Source organism: Chlamydotis macqueenii, chromosome 18 (genome assembly GCF_036417535.1).
Source record: "Chlamydotis macqueenii isolate bChlMac1 chromosome 18, bChlMac1.mat, whole genome shotgun sequence".
Lineage (NCBI taxonomy): Eukaryota > Metazoa > Chordata > Aves > Otidiformes > Otididae > Chlamydotis > Chlamydotis macqueenii.
Genome location: NC_141573.1, coordinates 8,560,849 through 8,581,535, shown reverse-complemented (window position 1 = coordinate 8,581,535; position 20,687 = coordinate 8,560,849). Strand labels below are relative to the sequence as shown.

Genomic DNA, 20,687 nt, shown 5'->3' with positions numbered 1-20,687 from the left:
CCCATGTCCGATTGCTCCTTTCTTCCTTCCGCATCAGCAAGGTGCTGTCAGATTTAACCAGCTAAAACAGTAAAAACGATAACCAAAGAAAGTGTCAGCCAAGCCACTCAACTTTTAGTGCTGCTTGTGTGTATTTCTAAGATTAGTTAGAAGGACAGTGAACGTGGGGCAAGGGCTCCTACGCTGATGTGATTTTGGCATCAAAATACCTGGGCAGAGTTTGAGGTCACAGCTAAACCCAAGCTATCCAGCCCATACTCGAGTAGGTCTGGTTGGGATAACCTGCTGAAGCCCCTGACTTACTGCACAATGTGTCTCTAGCTTCTAGTATGTAAGATAGGTAAAGACCATGAAGGGATTCAGGACTTTCATAAACAGAAATGCCTCTTTCTAAACCAGTTCTAGTGGTTGCTCTCACACCCATGAAAATCCCTTTTGTTTTACTGTGGCAACGTGACATTTCTTTGGCCCTAGAAACTTATGAAACCCAGAGCACCTTTCATATCTCTATGCCCACCTTTCATATCCCTACACCCATGGACCAGCACTGGCCTGTGCCCATAACCTCAGAAGTGATACCTCTGCAGATACCTGAGACAGCCTATCACCCCCTATAACCTGTCTGGTCACCCTTCTAAAGGGTGAGAACAACCCTTCCTTAGTTCCTCCAAAGCTTCCCTGGGTTTGGTCTTCGTACCCAAACAGTTTCATACATGTTAATGCCCCTTTTGACAGTGCTCTTGCTGAGCTCCGAAAGACCGTGAGTTTAATGTCTTACCTTTGCACATGGGTCAGCACATCTATTGGCACGTCTCTATCCAGCCTGTCTCTGCCCAGCCCTCTTCCTCCAGCCCTCCTGTATCCTCTGCCCTAGCTCTCTCCTTTTGATTTCCTTGGCCTCTGATTAGCAGTTGAGTGTGGGCAACACGTCCATCCCTGCATCATAGCAATTATACATCACCCAGTCCAATCACCTGCAGCTTCCTGACTCCATCCAAATCCAGACCCATCACCACCACATGAAACAGTGGTTTCTCCTGTCTCTGTGCAATCAGTCCAGCCCCTGAATGAACCCCCAGGTCCTCTCCGCTTCCTTCCCTCTTCTGCTGCTACTTTGTCTTGGTCTTGTCCTTGTTTTTCCCTGCACCCTTTACCCTTTGAATATGAGATATTCCTCCAGCATTTGCAGCTGGAACCTTCCTTCTACTGGAGAACCAGTAAGTGATCTTAATATACTTTGCTTCTCTCTTCTTGCAGCTCTGAATCTCTGTATTTGTTGCTTTTTTTTTGTTCTGGCGTTTGTTTTTAATTGTGAAACTTCATAACTATTCTGGAATTGATTTCTTGTGACAGTTATGTGTTCTTGTATAGAAATTTCCATGCTGCTTTGCTGTAAGAAGGAGTGGGAGAACAATTGCCCTTGAAAAGGTCACCTCAAACCTTTGGTGTTTCTCCTTCCTAGAGGGTGGGTCAGGCAGCTCCTCAGTCTGTAAGCTACTTTCAGTTGTAAGACTACATTATTAGGGTGTTGTTTTTTTTTTTCTGTCTCCTAAAAATCATAGGAGAAACAATGTCAGCTGTAAACCTCTGAGCAACGCAGGGGTGTTACTGAACCTGAATTGGCAGCCTCAAACATGCTCCAGATGACTTATTTTGCTTTTTTTTTTTCACTTTACTGAGAAAAAGAAAAGACGAAAAAGATGGAATAATAGGGTTGAAATTGTTTGTCTTCTCTTTAATCTTACTGCTTGTTCTTCAAATCCAACACATGCTGGGTTCCGAGATCTGCTCCAGCAGAGCCAGATGAGTCCCCTTTCCCTGTGCCTCTGCCCAGAAGTTTTAATGTGGCTCCATCATCAGGTCCCAACTGCATTCAATAACTCAAGGTGACAATACATGCCAAAACAGTTAAACTTCCCTCTGGATTTGACAGATGCTTTTATTTTTTGTATACTTGAAAGACAAAAATCAAGGCAGATGATCTTGGATTAGAAACTGCCACTTTTTTTCTCTACACATTTCTTGCGTTTGCTGTATCTTAATAGTTTGGTTTTACAAAACTAGTTGGATTATCTGACTACAAAGAACTGGATCATTCAGAGTTATGTTTTGTTCCTAAGTTATCCGTATGGTCATGGACACTTGTGTCTGTTATATTCGTGTGTGCTGCTGCTGGTGAGCCATTGCTTGGTGAGTCTAAAAAGGTATTTGGACCTTTCAAATAAGGCACTGAATAAGCTCGAGGTATTAATAATCACTGCTGGAATTCTGAGAGAGTTCAGCAAAGCCACAGGTTTAATTTATTTCCCTTCCTGGTTAGGACATTGGTGTACATTTTCTGTGTGATTACGCAAATTTGTAGGCAGACATGAGCTGTCCTTCTGAGCACCATGATCGTGAGCTCTGTCCCTTAGCCTATCTGTAGCACTCACCATGCAGTGACACCACCTGCAAGGAGCAGAAGAAGGGAAAGAAGCCTGAGCGGCACAAGGGCTGAGTTCAGTTCACCCTTAACTGAAGTAAAACAAGCAGAGAAAGGTTCTCAGGCTACCAGTAGGGCAGCAGTTGCAGGTGACTTGTTACCAAACAAGCGACACTTCAGCCTGAACAGCCAGAAATCCCTTCCATGCCTGGAGGAGCTTTCCACAGCCTCCCCAAGGGCTGCCTCTCCCAGCAAGGATGCACTTGACCTGGTGTATGTGAAGGGAAGCATGAGCTGTTCCAAACTGGAATACCTGTCAGGATGAGAACTCAGCTGCTGTGGGCTGGTGATCTCTCTTCCATCTCTTACCATCATAGGAACTTCACAGGTTTCTTCCCTTCTCCTATAATTCCCATTACAATGAGTCTCCAAGCTCATACAACCCTGGGACTGAGCAGCAGAGGCTTTCCACAACCCAGTTGTGGCAGACTTGGGGCCAGGGTCCTGCAAGAAACCTCCTCATGGAGGTGGGATGAAAGCCAAGTTCCCTGTGTTCCCCTTTCCCCTCCCTGTACCACCTAGACCTTTGCAAAAGTAGAGCAAATGGCACCAACCCATTGGTTTCCCCAAAGGTCTTGGGAATCATAACAGGATCATAGTGTGCAGGAGCGATCCAGGCTTGCAGTGGGGCAGCCATTCCACCAAACAGCATTCTGAGAACAACTTTTTGTAACCCTATCAGCAGCATGGTCTTTGTTCAGCTGAGAAAGGGAGAGGATAGTAAATGTCTGTTTCCATCAACTGATGGTACCCAGTTGCCTATGTCCTGCTCCCTGCCACTGTGATAGACCCTTTATGAATGCACGTAATGTCTATCAGCACCACACACAAAGCACATCTTTGTATCACTGTGGCAGTTTTTTTTACCTGCAAAGAAACAAATTAAAATGGCTAGGAAAATCCTATGCTCACAAAGGGCCAGGAAAAAAAAAAGAAAGAAAAAGCAAATTTGACCTTAGCTCTTTGAGCTGTTCAGCTTCAACTTCAGATTCCCAGCGTTAAAACCCCAAGAATCTCTGTTTTGACCTGGCTTGGGGAGTTGCCACTCTTGGCACAAGGTTTCTTGATACAAAAGGTCTGCCCACCGCAGTGGGTTGTGCAGCTGTGAGATCACTGATGTGATTGCACAGGAAGGAATAACTACTAATTAATGATGGGATCACATATAATCTGTCCTGTCAGGCTGCTGTCATTTAATTAGCACAGAGCTGGTTGTGGCACAGTTAACGCAGAGTGAGAAGAACGTCTCCCTTTTCTCCCTGCCTGGCTGGCACAGAAGGGTGAAACATGTCTGTCCTATTTTGGAAGATGTGATTTGTTGGGGAAGACACTTCCCAATGGAGATCAAGAGGAATGACCACAGACAAGGGCGTCTGTCAACCTGGGAGCTGCAACACCAGGATTTAATTTTCTGCTGCTGTTGAGGGCTCTGAGTTAGTCAGCTTGGCTTTGAGTATCCCACCTAGCAAAGAAGTCCATTGATCTTCTTCTGGTGTCAGTCTATTCATGCACCTAATTAACAGGACACTGAGTGCCCCATTGTAGAAGTACCTACAGTTCCTTAGAAACAGCCTAAATTCTGGTTTCAGTGACAGACTTCAAACCTCCATTCCACTGAAATCAGAAGTTTGCTGTGGGTTTCCTTTGTTCTAGACTTTAGTTTATGTCAGCTGCAGATTTTACCTGCAAATGAAGAACTCTACAGCAGTTTTTGGAAATGTAGTGATTTTGTATGTGAATGTGAGTGCTCAAGTACCAGTTTCTAAGCACAACTAAATTTTACATATGAAATGCAGGTAAACCTTTTGACACATTAATTTATCTTGCTTAGCTATTCACTCTTTATACAAAATAAGCACATAAAATTATTTTCCTATAAAATATTAACATATGGGGTGAAAAAAAAATGCGTGGAACAGTATCAAGGCAGTGTAGCATTAGCTATAACAGAAATATATGTTGATGATCTGGGTTCAATTTCTGTAAAGCTACTTTATTTTTTACTGCTGCTGAAGATTTAACCTCATTATATTTGGTGCATATTTAATTATGCTAACCAAAAGAGTTTTGTATAAACATTTTTTACATCTATATAAATAACAAGCACATTGCTAAATAATATAGTTAGTAGGAAATTCATATCATCATTTTCACGTCAGTTCACTGCATTTGATAATCAACTCCAAAAGTACTTGGTAAACCACCATAAGCAATAAATAGCTTCACTTCTGGTTTTGCATTTGGCCAAGTATTTTTCCGTAGGTAATGTGTGGATTTGCTCTGATGGAGGCAAATATCATTTTATGGCAGTACTGTCTTGAATTTTAAACATATTTATATATATGTGCTGTGGGGTTTTTTAATATCCCTTCCTTCCTTTGTTTCTTTTTCATGTTCTTCCATCTATCCATCTTTTCTCTCTTTTTCCCTGTTATTTCTCCTTCTTTCTCTTTTCTCCTTTCTCCTTCTTTCTCTTTTCTCCATTTCAAAAATCCAGGGCATCTTCCTTCCCACACAGTAATAGGGCTTTGGGGGATATATTGCTGAAATAATTCTTGCATCAATTTTCTAACATCAGGCCAGAAGCTCCAATTTGGGACAATCCCAGAAGATATGAAAATTATTCCCTATACTGTCACATCTCCTCCAGCAATTTGTTGAGAGTTTTGTGTCTATTGTGTTTAAGACACTGTTTACCAAATCATAACAATTAAGGAGTGTTTAAATTAGATTTATCCCCAGTAGAAATATATGTGAGGAAATTAGAAGATTATTAGATCTCCAGTCTGTAACCTACAGTACAAATAGATGCATTACCTACCCTGCTCTTTCTGTAAAGCAGCAGGACTTTAATGAAGGTGGGAAGAAAGATGAACCAGGTAATCTGACAGGAATGGACAACTTAGAACCAGCTTTTTGGTGCCAGTTGCCATGTGTGATGGGGATACCACCTGATGATTCAGCTGCTTCGCGCACCAACTTTGCTAAGCGAAGTGCAGACTGTTGTGTTGCAATACAGCTCCAGTTGCACAGTTACAAAGCAGACTGGAGCAAAGTCATCAGTGAATCAGGATCGCTATTTACTTATCTTAACCTCTTCCAGTACCTCAAGGGGGCCTACAAGAAAGATGGGGAGAGACTGTTCAGTAGGGCCTGTTGTGATAGGGCAAGGGGTAATGGTTTTAAAATAGAGGGAGGTAGATTTAGATTAGATATTAGGGAAAAAATTTTTTACAATGAGAGTTGTAGAACACTGGAACAGGTTACCCAGAGAGGTGGTTGATGCCTCATCCCTGGAAACATTCAACGCCAGGTTGGATGAGGCTCTGAGCAACCTGATCTGGTTGGAGATGTCCCTGCTCCTTGCAGGGGGGTTGGACTGGATGGCCTTTAAAAGTCCCTTCCAACCCAAACCATGCTATGATTCTATGAACCTGGGAATTTGCTAACAATGTCCTGCAGTGCAGAGCCACCCTCTGTGTCAGGTTTGTTGGTGCCATGGGTGGACTTAATGGATGTGCCTAGCCTCTGAAGACATGTGCCGACCTTCCTTTAATCAGTGATGTAGAGGGCAGAGGACAATCCTGGGGCTGCAAACCGATAAAGAACTTGAATGGCAACTTCTTCTGAAGCACTCAGCATTTGCTTTGTAGACAAAATACATTGTGTGTTTGGACAAAGAAATCACTCATCTCACGGCCTTAGTATGGCAGGGCGAAAACAGCCTCCCAGCTCCAGGTGCGGACTGTCTGCTGAGTATTGAGGCCTTAACTTGCAGATGAACCTTTATACTCATCAGCTAGAGCTCATTTTGTCTTACTTACCTTGTTTGTCTGCTGCCAGGACCAAACATGCTGATGCATCTTCCGTTTTGAATTGTCTTCCCCTCCACTCAATGGCAAGCTTTGAGCATGAGGCACTCACAAAGGTGGAAGGAGTTCACAGACTCAGTTTTCAATTATAGTCTCAAATTCAGCAAGAATTGAGCCCTAGTCCCGGTTCTGCACAGTTCTACAGGCTGGCTGCTGTGGTGCCGGAGCCACGTGCTGTTTTCTGCATCCTCGTGAAAAGGGAACGCGCTCAAGGAGAAGTGGATATATCTTTTGCTGTGATCTTTTGCCTTGGACTTGATGATCTTGGAGGTCTTTTCCAACCTTAATGATTCTATGACTGCTAAGTGCAATTCTACTTTCTGTAGTTTTTCCTTTGATTTCAATTGGCGACATTATTCCTCTCACCTCGTGCTGTAGTGTGTAACTATGCTACGTTCAGTTAAGCACTTTGGGTATTCAGAAGCATCTTCATGCCAATAGCTCCTGGGTGAGGTAAGTCAGGTATAGTATTATGCTGTGTGTATGTATTGTAGCATTTAAGAGCATCATCTGACAATGTGCTGGTGTACCTCATCTTTGCATCTCACCCCTTCAGATTGCTGCTCAGTTCTCAGCCATGAGCCCTGAAAGACCGAATCCTAACGTCATCCTGATACGTGGAGGTTTTTAATCACTAACTGAATTTAAAATCCCAGGTCTCCAGCTTGTATAAATGAGGGCAGCTATTCACTGGAGAGCTGCTGATTTACACCACAGAGAATTTGACCTGGAAATGTATAAAACTCTTTGAGATTCTTCATGAGAGATGCAAAGGACTATTAATAACAGTGTTGTAACATAAAAAAAAAAAGTGTGAAAACATAGATACTTCCTCCCCAGACACTGAAGATATATGTTATAAATTTTAATTCAAGTCTGTGAACATCAGTTCTCTGCCTGCTATAACAGTGTGCCGCTTCCAGGACGGCTCAGGAGGTGCTAAGTCTTTGCACAGAAGGCTACCAAACGTCATCAGCTAATAGCAGATTTTCCTGAGGAATGTGGTCCTTTGTAAGAGCTTGCATCAGAACTGGAGAAGGCTTTGTGTCTGAGCCCTCAAATGGCTGAGCAGAAGGCAGTGCTGGGGGAGCAGCGTGTGCTTTGACGGAGGACTGAAGCTACGCTGAGCTGAAGCTGAGCAGCAGAAGGCTTGGTTGTATCAGCTTCTCCGAGGTGACATTGTTTGATTTCTCTGGGTGAATGTTTTAAAAAGCATCTGTTGAAATGTCTTGCAAAATTCACACAACATATGTGCAGGCTCATATGCAAATATGGAGCACATCCCTTTTGCGACTTGAGCTTTGTTTAAAACTTTGCCATAAATTCACTTTTTTTTCGTCTTGGGTATCATCTGCTCCTGTCCTTGTAAATGAAAGGTTCGACGCCTTATGTAAACACACTTTGAAACAGAAACTGTCTTCCAAGAACAGGGGCAAAGCAAGATGCTTCAAGAAGACTTCAGGTCTCATCTCCACAACACAAGTCTCCAGCTTTAGAAATCCTGAGATTGCTTCTGAGCCCTGTGCTTGCAGAAAGTTTGCAAAGCGCTGACAGTGAAGCGAGACTCTCCCTCAACTTAGAGTGGCATTCTTTCCTTCATAGATTGCAAAGCAGCTGAGTAAATGCATAAAGCAAAGGGGTGAATCCGTGCGTCCGCTCAGAGGCCAGCTGTAACTGCATCCACGCGGGTGACATGTCAGCTGCAGGCCAGGAGAAATGATGTCCCTGGGTGATGTTCCCATCTCTGTCCTATGTGCTGTGCACTGAGTGAGCTTCATTTCCTCCATGTTCCTCTGCAAATAACCTTTCAAATTGTGCCCAGAATGGATGATGTATTGGAAAGGCATAAAATGGCATGTGGCTGCAGGATTGTGGTGAGGCAAACGTGGACAAATACTAACTTTCAAAGGAACTCCCAGTATCCATGGGACATTGTCCATTTTCCAGTGGTCATCTCTCTTTGCCCAGAGTGTAGAGCTGGTCTGAAAGGAGGAGGAATGCTGGAAAACAGAGCAGCGTACAACCTCTGCTGCTTGCAGGGAATGTGGAGACCTTTTTATTTACATCCTGTTAATAGAATATGTCCTGCATCTTCCCTAGGAGCCGACAAATGCCACAAACAAAAAGTAGAGAGACCAGAGAAAAGCATGACTCAAAATATGTTGCAGGTGTGAAGAAGTACTAAAAAACTTCCGCTGAACTGGTCCCAGAATATAAATTGCACAAGATATTTCTCTTTGCTAGAGCCTCACAGTTCTCTGATCTTGCCCTCAAACTACATTATGCAAAAGACATCTGGAATTATCTTTGATCATTTCAGTTTATCCTTTATTTGGCTGAATGATGGGTAGTGGATTTCAAGGTGACTTCTCATTTGCCAAAATGATTACGGTCTGTTCCCGACTGACTGGATGGAAAAAGCAGTAAGACAACGGACTGATTCTGCACAAGCCCATCAGATAAATGTGTGGCACTTAATTTCACACACCTCATGCAAGCAGTCAATTAATGCTCCTGCTTTGGCACTCAACACGAATTCCATACGTATGGCTGGGCTTATTTCAGCATGTCGAAACCTCCGTGCAAAATGGAGATTAGATACAGGTTCTGACTGAGAAATCTGCAACGAGATGTTACCCCGGGGTCCTTGCCACACAAGCACAAATAGGAGCAGGGACACGGTTTCAATGCTGATATAGTCACTGTTTACTGGATAATATCTAATCAATTGTTTCCAGCACTCCGATGAATGTGATGCACTTCCTAATCCTGCAGTCAGTCTATTAGACATGGATTGAAGTCATCAGCAAGAAAATAATGTTCTCGGAGAGGTGACACATTTGCTATATGCTCACTTGGGGCTATGTTCTTTTTGCCAGACAAGAACCCTATTTCAGGAGTGCAGAGACGAACATAAGCAATAGGAAATAAGAGTTTATTAACCAAGATGGTTATTATATTGTTAAGAAGAAATTTTTACCATTGCTAAATTCTGTACAAAAGTGCCTCATCATTTCTCAGAACTGGGAACAAAATGATGCTCTGGCAGCGAGCTGGGCTGTTCCTTTTCAGCATGCAGGTGCTTGCTGAAATGTGCCAAGCCCCTGTTCCTGACAGAGCAGCTTCCTTCCCCCTCACCTTGCTGCGCTGGCAGCGGTGGGGGATCGTACGGTACGGGGTGTCCCATGCTAGTACCAAACTCATGCTCAAGGAGTAAGGAAGCTGTTCCTCTACTCATGGTCATATCCTGGACATAGCTGGGAAAGAGTGCACTGTTGTGACTTGTTCTGCAGGAGCCTTCATTGTGAGGAAGCTCATGGAGCAGCAGGGTGCATGGAATCAGTGACGATGGGGCAGGAAAGAGCAAGTGTTGAGTTACTTGACATGGCAGTTGTAATTCCAGTGCCTAAACATGGGTGACAGCAAGGCTCTGATAGGTCCCACATCACTTCTTCCAGATCTTTGTGAGTGTTTGAGATACCCTGGCATACCCCAACTGGCCCAGGTGTATTTAAATTGAGCACTGGGCATGTAACTCTGCTGAGAGCTGCAGAGGAGAGCTCTGACCATGCTGGCTTTGGGAAATCTTCAGCAGGTTTGTGCCAGAAGACAAGACTATTTCAGCCTCTCTTGAGACGCATGTATACAATGTGAGGGTTAGGTGTCAGAAGGTTTAAAAATAGCTAGGAAAAGTCACAATGGGAGGAAAGTTGTAGAGGCAACTCCACATCCCCACGTGCAGACATGCGTAGGAACTGCTGGGTCCATTTCTAGGAGAAACAGAGCAGCAAGGATGTAGTGAAATGTGAGCACTCCGAGAGGACGAAGATGTTTTGCTGTCTAATGCAAACAGGACTTCATACAGGAGAAAGGCAGAAGGGGAGGAGATGGCCTGCCTCTCACAATTTTTTTTTTTTTCAGGAAACAGTTTAATTTGTGATGCAAGTCTAGAAATCTGACACAATGCGAGAGCAATTTGGTTATCAACTCCAGTTACAACCACCCCGTAGACCCATTCCCATGTCTCTGAGGGTAGGGAAAGCACAGCTTGCTGGGGTGAAGGTAGGTTATGCTGTCCGAACTCGTGCAGGCTGTGGTGGGGTCAGTTCACAGCAGCATGACCCAGCCCTCCATGGTAAGTGAGGTGACAGTCTACAAGATGCACCATCCTGCTGTGAGGAGAGCTGGTTGGTCCAGGTGCTTTCAAAGCAGCAGTTTGCTTCTCTCTGTAATCACTGTGGACAAGGAAATAATGCCACAGGATCTATTTTTCTCTGATCTGCCCATGCCAGTTTGAATTATGTACAACAGCCTGTCACTGAGGCTGGCTCAGATGTGCTCTTCTCCCTGCCAGAGTTTGTGGCAATGGCTTGCCTCTCAATTTAGTTTGATGCACGCTGTAGACACACCTTTCTCTGTTGTTTTGTTGTGGTTTTTTTTTCCAGACAAGCCGCGAATGAACAACATCCTTACTTCTGCCACCGAACCCTACGATCTGTCCTTCTCCCGGTCCTTCCAGAACCTCTCTCACCTCCCACCATCCTACGAGTCTGCCGTCAAGACAAACCCAAGTAAATATTCTTCTCTGAAGAGACTAAGTAGGTGTCTGCTCATTTCATTTCCTTTGTATCTCATTTGCTCGTAAGCCACAGTGGGCAAAAATGTTAAGGCAATAACCTTCCTCCCTCTGTCATTGTTCTGCCCAAGTTGGCATGTCCGGTAATGATTCTTTTGGCTGTCGCTTCCCATCAAGGAAGAGTGTAGAGAAAGAGTCACCCCATTACTGTGAGAGCACATGTGGTTATTTGCTTACTGACCTCCTTGCTGTGCTGCCTCCCACTGCTCCGCCTCTTATCTGCTCCTGATGGAGTCACCTGAGATTCCTTTTTTTTTCTGCCGGAGTCGAGATGAGCCGAGCTGGCTGCCTCAGATCAGCTGAGCTCACCTCCATGTACACAGGGCAGATATCTCACCGCCATGGGGGCAGCTGGAACCAGATGACAAACCCAGGCCAACAGAAAGCTGCTGAAATTATTGGGATCATCTGTTTCAGTAGGAGCACATCTGCCTGCCTTGCGCAGTGCTGCATTTCATGGTGTATGTGTCCAAATCTGGTCCTGACCTGTGCCGTACACCGATCCATGGTGTGTCTCTGGTATTTCAGCATGTTGCTCACTACCCTGTTCACGCTTGTTAGTATTGGTCCTTTCTTGCTGTTTTATGTATTGCATTGTTCTGACAGTTTTCCTGTAATGCTCCAGCCCATCACCTTTGCTGATGGCAAACTCTTCAGGTTTGGTGGTATTATGAAAAAAAGGGATATCTGTAAGGGCAAATGCCCTTTCCAGACTGAAACTAGGTTTGTAGTATCTGTGTTTCCATGAGCATTTTCTGGATGCAGCCATGTATTCGCGCTACCCAATTTAAAGACATAATATAGGTGTTTATATTTGCAATACTTTCATTGAAGGTAGTCGAAGATGAGGAGCATATCCTATTTGCTTTTGTATAAAAATCTACATTCCCAATTTAGACCGCTAAGTGAGATACACAAAATTTAGTGGCAGGGAAGCCCTTGGACAGTCCCTAAGAAATCCCTGTGGAAGATTTTTCGGAAGAGAAAATGGAATGGAAGCACATAAAAATCTCAGCTCACTCCTTGGCACTTCAATGTGGGACTTACGTACATGTTCAACATAAAGGCAAATGCACACTGCAATGTAAACACCGGCTATTTACCCGTGGCAGGTCTAGATGTAGTTCTGTCCTCTTTGCAAGGCACCAACCCATCCTCTTGCAAAGCACCTGACAAATGTCAAGCCAACTGCCTCACGCTAAACTTTGAGTAACTAAATAAGCTGTTTCAGCTCTAAAAGTGCTAAGCACTCCACGCTCCCACTGGGCTTGTGTCTATTCAGCACCTCTAGAATCACCGAGTCATTTTCTTGTAGCTGGTCTTCTCCAGAGCCAAAGGAAAATAGACACCCAGCTCCTAGACCTTCCCTTGTAAAATGTGAGCAATATCATTTTTCTATTCCATATGAAGGAGCTAAATGCAACACAAAAATCCAGAAAAAAATGTAATATCTAGATGCTGAGCTTTATAAATGAATTATTGGGGTTTTAGTTTTCATATTTAAAATTACTTGTTCCTGATGAACTCCCTGACATGGTTCAAAAAAATGAATGCAGTAAAAAGCTCATTAACAAATATAATATTTTTATTGAAGTGAAACAAAAGGCATTAGATACTTTTTGAGTCTGGGTTTCAGCTGTTTCTGTGTTTCTTCAGGCTTGCCAGACAGCTAAAGGTCACTTACTTTCCCACAGTTAGCAGAGACAGATAGTGAAAGACTGTTTCTGCCCAGGAACATCTAAGTTGAATAATCAAGGCATGTCCAGGAAGAAATAATATTCAGTATCTCCTTGCCAGAGATGAGGAGGCAGAGCTCAGCAAGGGTATGGTCAAATCCACCTCACCCTACTTTAGCCATCCAGCGATGAGGCACCTCATCTGTCTAATGCAGGCATCTCTAATCAGTGGAGGACATCATCTCCATATGAACCCTCTGAAATCCCATTGACACCAGAGCTGCTCTGGCGAGCTACCTAGCTCTTTGCTGGATAACAAGCCTAACTTTTGATGCCTAAAGCTTAATGAAGTACATCGCACTTTAGAAGAGTCATCCAAGTGGCTTGCACAACAAGGAAGAGATGAGCTATACCTGCACCCACGCATCCCTGGGGAATGTGCCCAGCTTGGGGAGGGGACCTCCTCACACTGGGTTTGCAGGGTAGGCACTCACCCTGCTGGCATTTGGCTGAGAAAGCAGCACCATGGCTGCTTCTCCTTCCAGAGCAAGGGCTTGAAGATTGGTAGCAACCCCAGTTGCTACCTGCGAAGCCAGGTAAGAGGATCTCTGAGGGACAGGGTGCTACCTCTGTGGGAAGCCCTGTGCCAGCTTTGCCCTGGCAGCCCTGTCAGGCCAGCACGAGGGAAGAGCAGTGATGGGTGGATGTGGGAACACGCAGTTGAGCAAGAGCAGCAGTATTAATTCTGTCCTGGCCGGCGCTCCAGGGAATTGCTGCTTCCAGCTAAGTGAGAAAGGTCAGTCAGGAAGGAAGCTAATATTTTCAGGCATATTAAACGACTTGGTACTGGCTAAAGAATCATCACAAATGACTAGGCAGCTTGAAAATGTTAAAGCCAATTAAAAGAGGAGAGACAAGCCTGAAGAGGGAATACACTGGAACCAGAGAAAGAAAAGCAAAGAAATTACTATAATGGACTTATGATATACACATATTTTAACCATGTTAACACACAACTACGGGAAGAAAAAAATATCCTTGGCTTTTCCACGTTCTCTTACCAGAGCACCACAAATGTACCTCATTTCTCTAATTACAGTTTTAGCGGAGCTGTGCGTTGAGATGAAATGTGTGAGTAAGAGCACTCATTTGGGGCTCTCCCTCAAAATGGGAGGAAAAAGCAAGCTATCTGAGGGCAAATCAGCTTATCCTAAAGCCAAGTCAGATGAAGGACTCAAACACTCCTGAAGTTTGGTAGGACCAGCCCTTGTCAATGTTCTAGAAACTGTCACAGGAGGAAAGAAAGCCTAGGCTGGCGGGGGGGCAGGGAAAGAAAACAAAAGAATAAAGCCCAGAAATTGTGCAGAAAATATGATTTCCAGTAATTACATTTCCAAAAGCTTGAGAAACATGTGTGAAGCCCCAGAAGTATGAGACTGACTTAAAAAAAAAAAAAAGGAGAATTTTCTGTCAGTCAATACACCAGTGATTTCTTTCTGTCTGTTCATCACTTCTGGCCTTTTGGAATCCACTTAGGACACATTTTTTAATTTTTAAGAGCATCTATGAGAGAGAAACATATTTGATTGTAGTTTTTTTTTGTCTAAAATTACAAATGTCAGTTATTGTATGAGCACATCAATAAAAAGCTAAGGGGCAGCAGTGTCAGAGCCTCACTATCCCAGTGAGCTTGCTGGTGCAATGAGGATGAGATGAATCAGACTGGATAATTTCAGGTCCTGGAGACTTTTTGATTTTAGCAAACTATGCAACCAGATGTCCACGGTTCCCATCCACACCCATTGGGTGAAGCACCTGGTGCCTCCAATCTCAAAAGCCTGGAGCTGTATTCATTTCATTGCTTTCCCAGGGTGCAGAAACGCTCTGGTTAGAGCTGCGCTGAGCATCTCCCTTGGCGCCAAGGTGATACAGCACACTCGGCCTCTCATCAAACTACGTTCTCCATGGCTGGTTCAGCAACGCTCATGAACTGACACCACCTTTCAGAGGCAACAGCCTGTTAAATGTCTGTCTGGTGCCTGCTTAAACCAGCTTGTTGTTCACAGGAAACTGCCTTTTCGTCTTTGATTCCTTTGAGATGGAGATGTCAAGTTTGTCTACACCTGAAAATGTTCCTAGAATAGCTGTGCCGACATCTACGTGTGTCTCTCAGCATCATGAGATGACGCAGCCTGTATGAGCTTAAGAACATCTTTGAAATGGAATCAGTTCCCTGAATGGTTTAGCCACTGCCAGCGAAAGATCATGCAGACTTGTACACTGTTTACAGGGATGGAAGAGAGAAGGAAAGGATATTTTAAATGCTCCTAATTGGCAAAGCTTTTTCAAGTGTAGACATGCTGTATTTTATATTTAAATTAGCAAGGAACAACTTCAAACCACTTATAATCAGCTGATTCTGCCGCCTCCCTAGCAGATTCAGGCAACTGTAAACCTTATATAAGCTGGTTTAGCTCCTACTGGCAATTACCACAGCCAGGTGTGAGCATCCAAGCACATATCCATTTGGGATGTTCTCTGCTTTAATTACATCTATTTAGAGTCACTTGGGCAAAGCCAGTGGAACTTCTCTCATGCAGAGTGGAGGCCAAGTGCCAGAGTGCTAATTGCTTAGCTCCTGTTCTGCACCCAGCCCCAAGCATCGTTATCAGGCCTGTGCAAGTCTATGGCCGTATTATAGAATAAAAATGTCTAAAATTACTGTGGCCATGTGAAAGTTCCCCGGTCCTTCTCAGACTCCCTAGAAGGTGATTTTAAAGACACAACAGTTTGAGGCCAAGGGCAGCTGCTGTCTGACATTTGCAATGACATACTCTTCCAAGAAGTTTTGATTACAAGAAGAAACTCATTCCTACAATATACACCCTGGAGAGCAAGTCCCACCAGCAGCAAGCATGTCCTTACATGAGAGCTCTGGGTGATCCTCGTGCCTTAGTGGTGTGTAGGCTGTACAGAAGAGGTTGGCAGCAACAGCAGTGCCAACAGGCCATACATTTCAGTGCATGTGTTCTCAGCATCCAAAAGTACAAGCTGAAATGGGGAGATCAACCGTCTTCCTCACAGATCCTCTGGTTTATGTGGAGTGTTCACAAGACCGTGAGGAGTAGGGTCCAGGCGGCACTGAAGAGAGGAGACGAGGAAATCAGTGAGCGAGATCATCCAGAACAGGATGCTTCCAGCACTCCAGGGTTTGGCTGAAGACCTTAAGGCACAAGTGTGTAACTGTTGTCTTGTGAGCAAACTTCTGGGATGTTGTCAGCACCAATCACGTATCATAAGACATTGACATTTCCTCTATAAAGCACTCTGCCTCATGGGACAGCCAGCTAGCTGTAGTTATTTTTCAGCCAATGTGGTGCATAAAACCTATAGATTTATAGCTATATCAGGGGAAACAGGAAACTTCTACACCATTTATCACTATTAAGCCTGTTGAATGCCTACAGAGCCTCTAAGCATCGGAAGTGGGACCATCTACCTTACATGCCTTGTGATTGCCCAAAGTGTCCTGCAGGAGAGCCTTGCTCTTTTTACCAAACATCCTCAGAAACTTTATGCATGTGAAATTTTCCCCTTCCACCATCTGGTACTTTCCCATTTTACATCACCTACTACTGAATGAAATACTGGAGTTGAGAAAAATCAATGAGGTTCCTTTTTATTATCATTATCATACTAGTCTTATAAGCAAAAGACTTCCCAAAGGAGTGCTATGACAGGTCCCAGGACCTGGCCAAGACTTACAGGAGATTATATGTTTGCCCACAAACATTTGGCTCAAGACTGGTAGGGAAAGTGGGTATTGGGTCATGCATGTGTGTTTCCAGCTCTGTGGTCTCCATGCCAGGCTGCTCCAATAAGATTACTATGCAGGAAACCTTGTTTCCTTTATAAGGCAGAGAAATTTGCATGAGGAATCCCCTTCCTGCACACCAGTGGATGTTGTGTTGTTGCTGAAAGCCAAAAAGAAGAGGGTAAGAGTGTGTGTGTACTATGAGTTTCCGAGCAACCAAGAGTTCATTTAGGACACAGAAGAAACAAACAAGAATCGTTCCATGGGATAAATTCTGTTGTATCAACCAGGATGTCTGAAAAAATAGAGATGGCTCAATGTCTCAGACAGAGTATCCCATGCCCACCAAACCTGTTTTGTGGTTACATTTACAAATATTCAAAAAATAGCAATTATAAAAGTGATTAAGTCACTCATGGATTCCAGAGCACATCCACATCTGTTGTAGTTCAGCCCCTCTCATGACCAAGCTACGCAGTCTCTCACTCACACCCCCCCACCCTCCAGTGGGACAGGGAGGAGAACTGGCACAGAAAAGAAGGCAAAACTCCCGGGTTGAGATTTAAAAAAAAAAAAGTTTAAGAGAAGAACAGAAGAAAACAAAACAGAGATGGAAAAACAAACAACCAAACCCCAATAACAGAAAACACTGAAGCACACAACTTACAGTACCGTAGCTCACAGGGGATCCTGATGCCCGGTTCCCCCCCCAGCAGCAACACCCTCCCCTCAGCCCCATCCCCACTTTATACACTGAGCGTGGTGTCCTGTGGGGTGGAAGGGCCCTTGGGCCAATTTGGGTAAACGATCCCAGCTGGTGGCTGATCAGTGACCTGTCCCAGCTGTGTCCCCAGCCACAGGGGCCACCAGCTCCAGCTCTCCCAGCTCAGGTGAGAACTCTATCCTGGCCAGAACCAGGACAGTATCTGAGGCCAGAAATGAGGTATGAGTTTCCTCAAATAGAGAACTTGCCATGTCAGCTCACTTTCCCTGTGCTTTCTTTATAAGCATATTGTGAAGGTGACATTTGATAATTTCTCCATAACTCACCATTGTGTAAATCATGCAATGCTGTGTTCTGGACTTGACACCATATGGAGTCTGTTGCATCATGGTGTGAGAAGGTGTGAGGCATTGCACAGGGACATATACCTGTCTGCATGCAATTATAACTTTCTCTGTCTGCCATAAGCCCATGGTGAAATATCCCACACAGGGCTGGTGTCTCTCTGACAAGCAGCATCCTGACATGGATGTCCATACCCAGGTCCAGCTGCTGGTAGATGATCTCTTGGGTCTCACCAGGAGGCTGCTCCTAGGCTGTGTGGTGTACATAGCCCCTTTTCACCTCGTGAGACAATGCTCTGACATTTCTAACTGTTCCCTTTCCTTTCCCACAGCTGATAAAGAGGCTGATGAATACTACATGAGGAGGAGACATCTACCCGACCTGGCAGCCCGGGGCACACTCCCTATCAACGTCATCAAAATGTCTCAACAGACCAACCACAGGGACAGGCCCCGCCGTCCCATCAGGGCCATGTCCCAGGACAGAGTGCTGTCTCCTGAGAGGATCATGCCCGAGGAGTTTAGCATGTCCTATGAACGGATCCTGTCAGACGAGCAGCTTCTGTCTGCCGAGCGCCTCCACTCCCAAGACCCTCTGCTCTCCCCGGAGCGGTCGGGGTACCCCGAGCAGTCTATGTCACGGGCATTGTCACACACAGATGTCTTTGTATCAACACCTGTCTTGGATCGCTACAGGATGACAAAAATGCACTCCCATCCTAGTGCCTCAAATAACTTGTACAATACCTTAGGGATGAACCCAACCTCCGCCAAGCGCCAAGCGTTCGCCTCCCGACGGCATAACACGGTAGAACAACTGCATTATATTCCAGGACACCACCATCACTACCGCACAGCGAGCAAAACAGAGGTGACTGTTTGATATGACCTCGTGCATTGTAGATACTCTTTAAGGACTGGGGTGGCCGCAGCACCCCATACAGCAGTGGCCTTATAGGCCAAGATAACCTCTAATAACTCAGTGTCTGAAAAGACTTCTCTGACAGTCCCATCCACATTGTTGTTTTTAAAGCCACCCCTTCATCGGTGACATAAGAAGAACCCAAGCAAGCAAAGAGATGATAGTGAGGGATAACAGAGGGAATTTCCTGATGTGCATCAGTTTCTGTCAAAGAAAGCCATAGTAGCAGATGGCTCCTTCCAAGGGCTCACCGGCATTGTCTCCTTGTTTTTACGACTTTAGGACTTTTCAGTTGCTACAAGTAGAAGTAGTCTCATGCAGCCCAAGCCCAAGGCAGCACTCCACCCTGGCAGGAAAGGGCCCTGTTCTCAGTCCTCATGCCAGCCCTCATCTTTGGCCTTTCTGTAGCAGGTAGGTGAGCTTCTGGCTGCTGGGGATTACCTCCAGATGACTCCATATCAGCCAGCACCCATACATCTGTTCTTCCTCACCCTTGGAGCAAATTCAAGGGCAGACTTTCCTAGGGGACTGGAAGATCTAGGGACAAGAATAGCCTGGCTGAGAAATAAAGTTTTAGTTTATATTAAATATACTCATAAGATACAAATATACTAGTGCCTACAAATCGCCTGCTCTCTCAGTGTAGGAAGTAGTGGGGTTGATGTGTTCAATAAGCACAAATACGCTGAAATGCTTGTTAGACCCTTTTCTCCCCTCATTCTAGTACCTTGGTGTCTCCAACATGTATATAGGAAGGAGGAATAGCATTTCTCTTCCTCCAGCTTCTTGCCACCGCTGAATCTAAAGCATCAGAATTCATTCAGCTTTGCACTGCTGATCTGTGCTGGGGGGAGTTCTAGCTCCAATGAGACCCCTGCAAAGCAAGGCTGCCACACATTTCACTTGGATTTTTTTCCATGGAAATTTATTTCCCTGATAGCATTTTCCACTGGCCCAGTCCCCCTGTTTCTGAATGTTTCCTCCTCTCAGTTACAACCTAGAACTCCATATGTAGCAGATCTTTTTCTAGCCCTCAGCAGAAGCACAGAGCTGAGGGTGTCTGTCTACTGAAAAGCAGGTCGGTTATTTTCTGTAATTTTCTTTCCATGTAATGGGCCCCCCCTCCGCAAGAAAAACCTTCCAAATTCCAGTTCCACTGAGAACCAATCCTAACCATGAAGACAGTTACATTTCATGCATATAAATTATATATCCAGCATAACTATAATAAACGGGCATGTTGTATAGCTGATATAATGCTAATTAGATACTGTATATTTGTAAGATCTTTAAAATGTAGACTCGTGGGTCCAGAATTTGTGAGGGTTTTATCTTTGGCTTTCTAGCCAGAGTGGGCTTTGCTTTATTTTTTTTGTTGGTTTTGGTTTTGGTTGAGGTTTGGTTTTTTTCCTTCTTCTTCTATTTGTATTCCTATCAAATTCTGTAGAACTAACTCACCCGAGAACATACTTCTGTGGCCAAGAAAGGGTCTCAGAGGTTTTGAAGGCCAGCCAGACCTGGTGCTGTAACTGTTAGTGCTGGACATTCTCCAGCAGTCACTCTCCATGGTGTGCGCTCAGAGCCCCACCACATGCCCGCACCCCTGCTGCCAATCCGAACGGCAGGCACGTTCCCTCCCCCTGGTGAAATAACGACTGACTTCAGGCTGTGAAGACATTCCCATACAATACTTCTCTCTTCATGTCCTACATTCCTGCACTGAGTCTTTTTCTACACGGCACTTCACTAAACTTTGTTTAAATTAGCTCTGCCGGTCTCACTCCCCTCAAATACCTCCCACCTCCTGGCCTTAATGACGTTCCCAGCTCAACATGTCGGCCCTGTAGCGTACAATGATTGTTGTGAGCTTGAGTCTTGCCAGGAGACTTATGATGCAGCACCATGTTTTTCTGGTGCAGGGTAGGCAGGAGAGGCATGCCATCTTCCCCTGATGGGATTTAAAGGTAGGCTTCAGCAGGGTGGCTGTGTGGCCTGTCTCTTTCCCAGACTGTCCTGGGGCTGCTGGTCCTAGTTCATGAGCTTTCTTCTGCCCTGCCGGATGGAAACTCTGTTCAGAAAGGACTCCATCTGCGAGCTGTTCTTGGGCTTTGTTTGACGGAAACTGAGCTGGAAAGGAATAAATAAGGGTCTCCATGCAGCCTGGGGCAAAATCATTCTGGGCAACAACCAGATCAGGGTGGCAGTTCATGGCATGGC

General features: G+C 44.8%; 1 protein-coding gene across 1 annotated transcript in view; it reads left to right on the top strand.

The window, feature by feature from the left end:
- Positions 1-18,431, top strand: part of SHISA6 (shisa family member 6) — a 222,218-nt gene extending 203,787 nt beyond the window's left edge. The window contains exons 5-6 of the mRNA XM_086762397.1: positions 10,800-10,952; positions 17,881-18,431. Of these exons, the coding sequence (XP_086618523.1) occupies positions 10,800-10,952; positions 17,881-18,431 (704 nt within the window). The remainder of the gene's footprint in view (positions 1-10,799; positions 10,953-17,880) is intronic.
- Positions 18,432-20,687: the final 2,256 nt, after the last annotated feature.